At 45.3% G+C, this 8,438-nt stretch overlaps 1 protein-coding gene across 1 annotated transcript; it reads left to right on the top strand.

Annotated features, from left to right (window-relative positions):
- The first annotated feature begins 5,481 nt into the window (after nt 1-5,481).
- TMEM229A (transmembrane protein 229A) lies at nt 5,482-8,009 on the top strand. The gene has a single exon (XM_025380620.1). It carries the CDS (start codon nt 5,942-5,944, stop codon nt 7,085-7,087), a length of 1,146 nt encoding a protein of 381 aa, XP_025236405.1. The 5' UTR covers nt 5,482-5,941; the 3' UTR covers nt 7,088-8,009.
- The last annotated feature ends 429 nt before the right edge of the window (nt 8,010-8,438 follow it).

Below are 8,438 nucleotides of genomic sequence, written 5' to 3'. Positions count from 1 at the left end.
TTCTTTAAATTAATTCTTTAATTTGAAACTTTAGTATATAACAGAAGAAATTTAAAAAGACGATGTAAGTAAAATAAATGAAACTATAAATATAAGCATACAAACATTTTATATCTTTAGTATGCAGGTATGGTTTTATTGCGGTCAGTAAATCTCTCTCTTTGCCGTTCCCTCTACCACACACACCGGGATGAATATTATTTTAGGTAAACTCAAAGTGTCAGTCCTACTTCTTAATTATCTTTTCCTGTTCTTACTCAAATTATTCTCCTCTTGAATTCCAAACTGGTGTCGACTTAGATTGTGCAAATCTGAAACCACCTACACCCACACAGCTTATTGTCTACATGAATGTTACTTTACTATCTGACCATCTTCTTCAACATGGCTTTACTATTACAGTGTCTTTATTTCCTTGGGGCAGGGCTTCATGTAATCATCCATGAAATATTATTCTTGTAATACTACAACTGTACTATTATTACAAGAAGCCCTGGCCCAGGGAGATAAAAGTTTTGAAATTCTCACCTCAAAACCCTGTCCTTGGCTGGGCACAGTGGCTCACACCTGTAATCCCAGCACTTTGGGAGGTCGAGGCGGGTGGATCACCTGAGGTCAGGAGTTCGAGACCAGCCTGGCCAATGTGGTGAAACTCTATCTCTACTAAAAATACAAAAATTATCTGCACACAGTGGCGGGTGCCTGTAATCCCAACTACTCAGGAGGCTGAGGCAGAAGAATCGCTTGAACCCATTAGGCAGAGGTTGCAGTGAGCCAAGATTGCGCCATTGCACTCCAGCCTGGGAGAAAAGAGCGAAACTTCATCTAAAAAAAAACAAAAAACAAAAAAAAAAAAACAAAAACCTTGTCCTTGCTGTATCCACCAATTATAAACCAATATATCATAATCATTACCCAATTCTCATCACGCCCTCATATTGAAAAACCCATCTTAAACCAGGCATCAAAAACCTCATAAATAGCCCAACTTCACCCTCCCTTTCCAAGATGCTATTAAAACTTTGTCAAGGTAGAGAGCTCCCTTACCATGTTAAGCCACAAACTTAGCTTTGCCTTATCAATTAGTTACTTAGGTGGTGTTTTGAAAGCCTTCTTGGATAGATGTCTTCCTTCTTAGTTTGATGATTACAGTGTATGAGAAATAAGCATGTGTGTATAATTTTATTCTTAATAAGAAAGGCTGAGGCCAGGCACAGTGGCTCACACCTGTAATACCAGCACTTTGAGATGGCAAGGTGGGAGGATCACTTGAGTTCAGGACTTCTAGACTAGCATGGGCAACATAGGGAGACCCTGTCTCCATAAAAAATAAAAAATAAAAAAATAGCCAGGTGTGGTGGCATATGCTTGTAGTCCCAGCTACTTGGCAGGCCAAGGTAGGAGGATCACTTGAGTTCGGGAGGTCAAGGCTGTAGTAAGCCAAGATGGCATTACTGCACTCCAGCCTGGGAGCAGAGGGAGACAGAAAGACTCTGTCAAAAAAAAAAAAGAAAAGAAAAAGAAAGATATGTAGGTTTGTGTATCTACTGCTAACAGGACTGCTGTTTTCTCTATCACTATATTCATGTCTCACCCAATTGAACTTCCCTTTAGCTGTCTTCTTAATGTTGTGTTATCCATGCACCTGCCTTCTGTTCTTCTGGTATGCAATGAAAGATCTCAGGCTTGCCATATATCTAAAAGACAACCTTGAACCTATGGCCACCAGGCAACAATTCATTAAAGATGATTGTGAGTCTCCAAAGGGCCCTTGTACTAATTCTCAAATTTCTCCTTGGTCACACTGATGACCCCTGTTCCAGGGGTTGTACCAGTTTATAGCCAACTTGGCCAGTCAGTATTTATGCCACAGGAACTATTATACCATTATAGAGATGGTTTTCCAAACAGCTTCTTAGTCCCTGAGGTCAAAGACGCCTGTGTTTCCCACAGATGAAAAACGTCCCAAAGTATTATTCGAATGACTGCCCCCAGACCTAAGGAATCTCAGTGATGCGGTTTCATTGTTGTTTCCTGTTTCTTACATTTAAACTCCCTTTATCCTCATACCCACCAACTCCCAAAGTTGCTGGGTTTACAGATGTACCTTTGCAATCTAATGCAACGTTGGGACTCACAAAACAAGACCCCACAATGAAAGCCTCAGAAGCAGCCTGAGAAACAAAAGTTTTTCTCTGACCTTCTCCTGCCCTCCATCTCTCAGTCCCATTCCCCACCAGGCTAGCCACAGCAACTAGCATCCCTCTTCCCTGAAGCAGGTCATAGACACCAAAACCCCTTTTCCTCAAAGCCAGCCAAAAACCTAAAACTATTATTCTAACTTTCCCTCTGCCTTTCTGTGTAAAAACTGGTCATCAAGAAGTTATCCAACCTATCTTTCTTTGGCTACGGTCATAAGATCCCCATTCCAGAGAGTGTCCTGCCTCATACCCAGAAGAAGGGAATGCATGCTCAGGGAGGCCAAGAAGATTCTCGACAGAAAGGACTTGCTGAGTTTTCCTCACTCAGTCTATTAGCCTTAGATCATACTCTTTTGTCCAATCACATTTGGACAAAATGTACGGACACAACTGTCCATACTTTGTTGAACCTAAGCAAAAGAATAGATAGTTCCCTCTGTATCTTCAGGTCTTCACTCTGAGGGCCCCCATGTACACATTAATTTGTACGCCTTTTCTCCAATTAATCTGTCTCTTGTCCATGATTTTCAGTGAACATTCACAGAGCAAAAAGGAAGGTTTTCCCTTGGTCCTGATAGCATACAGCAGCAAAGACCAGCAAGACTGGCTTTTAATCTTTTTATGTTCATAGAGACTCTAATGTGAGGATTTTTAATTATAAAATGATCATTGATCACCAAAGCTATCCTGCAATTTTAAAATGAAGAATAGTTTTAGAAATATAGCAATGAAGCATGTAAAACAAAAGGAACAATGTGATGATAAAACAAAAATAAAGGTTGGCATCACTGCTGGGGTAAGAATGGCACAGAATACTGATTATTTAAATGAGACCAAAAAAAGAATTAAAGGTGATATATACCATGAGCATTTTTCTTATACTTTGTCTTCTGCCTAGTTTTTTTGTTTGTTTGTTTACTTTTTTTAAGTTAGTTTCACTCACATTCTGAAATGGTCTAAGAAGAGGCCACAATGAAAATATAAAAGAAACATGGAGCGAATAACAGATCATAGCTGGACTTTCTACTATGCTTTTCTAACTGTTCATTTATATTTTGCATGATTTCTCCTAAGAAAAATGGAAAACCATTTTAGAAAAAGACCAAAAAGAATGAGAAGATTTTTAGTAGTCTAACCTACTTGATAGAGAACTACTGTGAGGATAGTAGTGAGCCCAAACCTTTTATTGGATACTCCTCATTAAAAAATTTAATGTTTCACACACACACACACACATATATATACACACACACACACACATATATACACACATATATATATACATACACACACATAAACTTTATATATGTTCTGTTATACTGTGTAATTTATAAAATATATAAGGTATACAAAATAGAAATTTTTAAATGCTGATATTAAAAATACAGAAATGAAAGCTCTAATTTTTTTTTTTAATCCAAAAGATTTTCCTACACTCCCTGGGATGAATTCTAGGCTGGACTACAGATTTTCAAGATTTTCCTTGCATCCTTAAGAAAACTTAGAATAAATAGAAGACTTGGACCCTTGAAGTTTAATTTACTATTTAAAAATAATTCAGGTTTAATATAGCAAGTTAGCATATACATGTTCGAATGGCTACATTTATGGTATTATGATGAAGTGCTTTCCCTTGTCTAAACAGCAGTTATGGAGAAAGAGTGCATTTGTTTGTAGTATCTGATAAACTGGGCCCAGGATTGAGTTTATTTAATGAAATAAAAACTCAAAATAAGCATTAATCTAGTAGTACAAACATCTAGTATGTACTATTAGATGATCACGATTAGTTATCAATAATCATAAGTAGGCTTTATGCAGGCATAATAATTATCATTTTAACTAGAATACACACCTCTTAAAGACAGCATCTTATAACCCTTTATTTTCCCAGTGTAGGCATAGCAAGGTGCTCACAAAAAATGTTTACATTATTCCCCTTCATTGTATTTGCTCAGGCACTTGGGCGACTAGCTCAAACCTGTTTCGCAACAAGTTTGATGAACCTGCTACCTGACATTTCTGTCCCTGACATGAAAACTTCCTAACATTCTTGTCCCTGATATGAAAATGTCTCTCTTAATTCACAGTCAACTTAGCTACCACAGATTGGAACGTGAGGGGCTGAAATAGGCAAGGAGACAGCGTGAGGAGGAGGTTGCCTTAGAAATAGAGGATCAGCCTCATTATGTCTATTCGCCAGAAGGAAAAAAAAAAAAAAAGTCCCCAGAAAGTCTTTCATCAAGGGAGGATCTAAACTCTAACAGAGAACTGTTACCTATCCGCACATGAATTTCGGGGGAAGGAGGAGAAATAGGGAGGTAATCGGTATAATTCATCCCCGAGGCTCTTTCCAATTCCAAGACTGATTCAAAATTGGAGAGAATGGTGGAACCGATACACCAACATTCTGAACCCCTTCCACCCTCTCCACGAAGGAAGGAAGGGAGGGAGGGAGGGAGGGAGGGAGGAAGGAAGGAAGGAAGGAAGGGAGGGAGGGAGGGAATGAGGGAGGGGAGAAGAGGGGAGAGGGGAAGGGAGGGAGGGAAAAGATAGAAAAAGATAAACCCTGGCCCTTTATGTCACTCTCCATTTCTGAGATGACCTAGTTCTGCCAAAAGAAGAACCTAGCAGCAGAGTGTGCCAGGACCAGGTACTATTCTCCACCTGAGACCCCACAGTAGCTAGAACAAAGCATTTCCTCTTCTCCACACCGCAACCCAACCCAGCTGGCCTGAAATCATTTTATAAATTCTGGGGGACGTCGAATCTCTGTCCTTGGCCTTGAGTAAACCCAGGAAAGAAGATGGGCCAAGAAATAGATTGGAAAAGTGGATCAGGCCCCGCGGCAGCAATTTAGATGGAGGGTAACGCAGGGGAGGGCAGGCGTGGAGTCTTGAGTTTATTCTCCATGACTGGGACACAGCTGGCTTTGAATAAGAACATTAAGTATACAGCACCATATTTTGGTCTTAAGCCCAGCCTCTGGCCCGTGGCACCCGGCCATTCGTCTCTGCCAGCCAGGCCCTAGCCCTGATTGCCGCGATGCAGGGAATGCCCATCAACTTGCAGTCACACCTGTTAGGTATTTCTCCACTCAGTGCCTCCGCCCAGCAAGCGCCCCACGCACGCACGGCCGGAGCCCCTGTGTTGAGCGGGCGCACGAGGAGGAAGAAGGGCCAGGCCTTACCAAGCAGACCCTGTGGGACTCGGTGCGGCGGGCGGGCGGGCAGGCGTATGGGGGTGGCCTGCGAAGGCGAAAGAGGTCGAGGCAGGCATTGGCAGGGCGGGGGCAGGGCCGCCGCTGCTCGCGTTACGTTCTCAGAGCCTGCGGCGGAGGCGCGGGGCTGAGCAGCGGAGGGGATGGGGCTTGCACAAGCTTCTGCATTTCCCCTCACAGCCCCGGCGCCGCCTCCCCTGACTGGGCCGCGGTGCCCGTTAGGCCGCGCAGGGTGAGAGCTAGAGCGGGCTCGGGCGGGTGGCACCTCGCCCGGGACTAGAAGGGAGGGTGCAGCGGCGCCACAGCGGGGGGATTCCGCTAGTCGGGCGGCCCGCGCGTCACCTGAGTGCACCAGCCCCCGCTGCAGCGGGACGGCGGCCGGGACGGAGCTCCCTGCGCGCCCCCCGGGGACCAGCAGCGGCCAGGAGGCGGCGCGGGGCTCGGCCGCTCGGCCCTGCAGCTCCGCGCACCCGGCAGCGGCGGCGGTGCAGCCTCGGGCGTTCGGGCAGCCTCCGAGCCCATGGCGGGGAGCGACGTGGACAGCGAGGGCCCCGCACTGAGGGGTGGCGCGGCGCGGCGTCCGGGGGCCCCGGGCGGGCCAGGAAGCGAAGCGGCAGCCGGCTGCCCCGAGCTGCTGTCCACTGCTGAAGCGCCGGCTGAGAGCGCCACGCTGCCCGCCTGGATGCGCCTCTACTTCTACGGGATGCACGGGATCACCCTGGACGTGCTGGTGTCCTCGGCCCGGCGCTTCGCCCGCAGCCCGGACCTGCGGATGCTAGGCTTCTCCTCGCCCTACAGCTGCCTGCTGCACTCGCTCACCCATTTCGCCCTGGAGAAGGTCTACCTGCAGCAGCGGCGCTGTCCCAGCGCCTTCGTCTTCAATTTCCTCCTCTACCCCTCGGCCCACGTGGGTCTGCAGACCCTAGCGGGCCAGGCGCTACTACTCAGCCTGGGCGGCGGGGCCGGGGGCGCGGTGGCGCCAGGGGCGCTGGACCTGGCGCTGCAGTACGTACTGGCGCTTTACCACTGCCAAGTGTTCCTGAAGCGCTTCCTGCGCTTGCGGTACGGGCGACAGAGGCGGCGGCGGCGGCAGCAGCAACAGCAACAGCAGCAGCAGCAGCAGCGGAGGGGCGCGCTCCCCGTCGCTCCGGGCGCCCGGGTCCCTACTGCGACCGGAGTCCGGCGGCGACGACCCCGTGGCCCCAGGGGCGCCGGGGGAGCCCCCAGCCAGGGGCTGCCCGACCTACCCCGCTTTCTTTTCTTCGGAATGCACGGCTTTCTGGATGAGATCTTCTTCACCTTCTTCTTCAACGTACTGGGGCAGGGGGACGGAACAACCAGCGGCCACACGTCGCTCTGGTCCTTCTTTATGTATGGCAGCTGCAGTTTCGTGGTGGAAAAACTCTACTTCCATCTCCACTACAGCCGCGGTTGGGGCACTTGGAAGCGGGTGCCCATCTACGTGCTCTTCATCTACGTGTGGGAGCTCTCCTGGGGTCTGGGACTCCGCACATGCGGGGCTTGTTCCTGGGACTATTCTCACTACCCGCTCAATTTCATGGGCCTCATCACCCTGATGTATTTACCTGGCTGGATATTCCTTAGTGTGTACCAGGACCTAATTTCCAACGTGTTGTGGAGGGTGCAGTACGTACCAAGTAACTAAAACCAAAAAAGAAAGAAAGAAAAGGAAAAAGTCATTGGATTCCCACGAATGGATGCGATTTATTTTTACACATTTAAAATGAAGTGGGTTTTTTAGTCCTTTAATTTTTATACACTTTATTAAATCTTCCAGAATGTTTTATTCCACCTTTTAGTTTTTCTATTTGAAACCCGTGTATAATATACTTTGAAACATTACTCGAAACATAATTCAAAGTACTTAATTCGCCAATGTTTTAAAACGTTTACAAGCCCAAACAGCAAAACCGTTATACCTTAACATCAGAATGGTGTAGTAGTGTTTACCCATCTGGCCATCGATGAGTGATAGCTACTAATTTTTTTTGCGGGGTGGGGGGGGATCTTTAAATCAGAGACCAGTGATTTTTACAAGATTTGGCTAAATTTTCTGATTCAATGATTTGTTTACTTTCTTTTTAATCTAATTTCATTTTAAATCCTTGCCATATTTACCAATGACTGAAGAAACTCAATGTCTTGTACTCTTGAAACTACAGTTAATAGCTCTTAAAGTGCCTCCGTCTAGCACACAAGTGAAAAGAGGCTGAAAAATGCGAAAGCACGTTCTATGAACAGATTTTTAAATGAGATCTTTTCTAGTAACTCAGACAGGTGACACTGTGTTAAGATATTTGATCTCCATCCTGGAAATGATTGCTTTCCAATGTGGGTAAGCCTTAAACACCAGGTGTGTTAACGTTGATCAGATCCTGTGTTATCTATGGCTGTACATTTTTGTTACTGTGCAATAATGTAAAATGTTTACCTTACATAGCCAAGGGCCAAGTGAAATTATATCACCTTCCACAGTGTTCTAACTCCAAGGACCCTTTTCTACATGGAACTTCAAGGGCAGAACATTACCTTTGAATAAAATGAACCTGAATGTTCACTTTAATTACGTTAAGCCTAATTGTTTCCTGTGAATACAGATATGTTTTCAGCATATTTCTGCCGTGGCTCTTTTTCCTTCTGGGCCCAGAGTCCTTGGGCCAGGCTTGATGTGGTAATGTGCATTATAAATCAGTCGTAGCTTTGTGGTGACTTACTATTAACGTCTGCAAGCTCTGAAGTTAAATGAGATGATGTAAACCATTTTAAGAAATCATGCCTAATTAATAATGTATTTTGATGTTGTTTGCTGTTTTATTACATTTATAAAAGAGTAGAATTCAATGCAGCTCAGCCAGGGATGATGAATATCCTCTCAGTTTTTATTACAAAGACAATCAGGAAAATTTCGTGTATAGAAATGAGTGGCTTTCTATTCAAATTATCAGCTAGCCTATGCTGTAAAAAGGGACTTTTTTCTGTTTTTAAAAAAATGTTTG

The sequence above is a fragment of the Theropithecus gelada genome, chromosome 3 (genome assembly GCF_003255815.1).
Source record: "Theropithecus gelada isolate Dixy chromosome 3, Tgel_1.0, whole genome shotgun sequence".
NCBI classification, from domain to species: Eukaryota; Metazoa; Chordata; class Mammalia; order Primates; family Cercopithecidae; genus Theropithecus; species Theropithecus gelada.
This window is presented reverse-complemented; position numbering and strand designations above follow the sequence as displayed.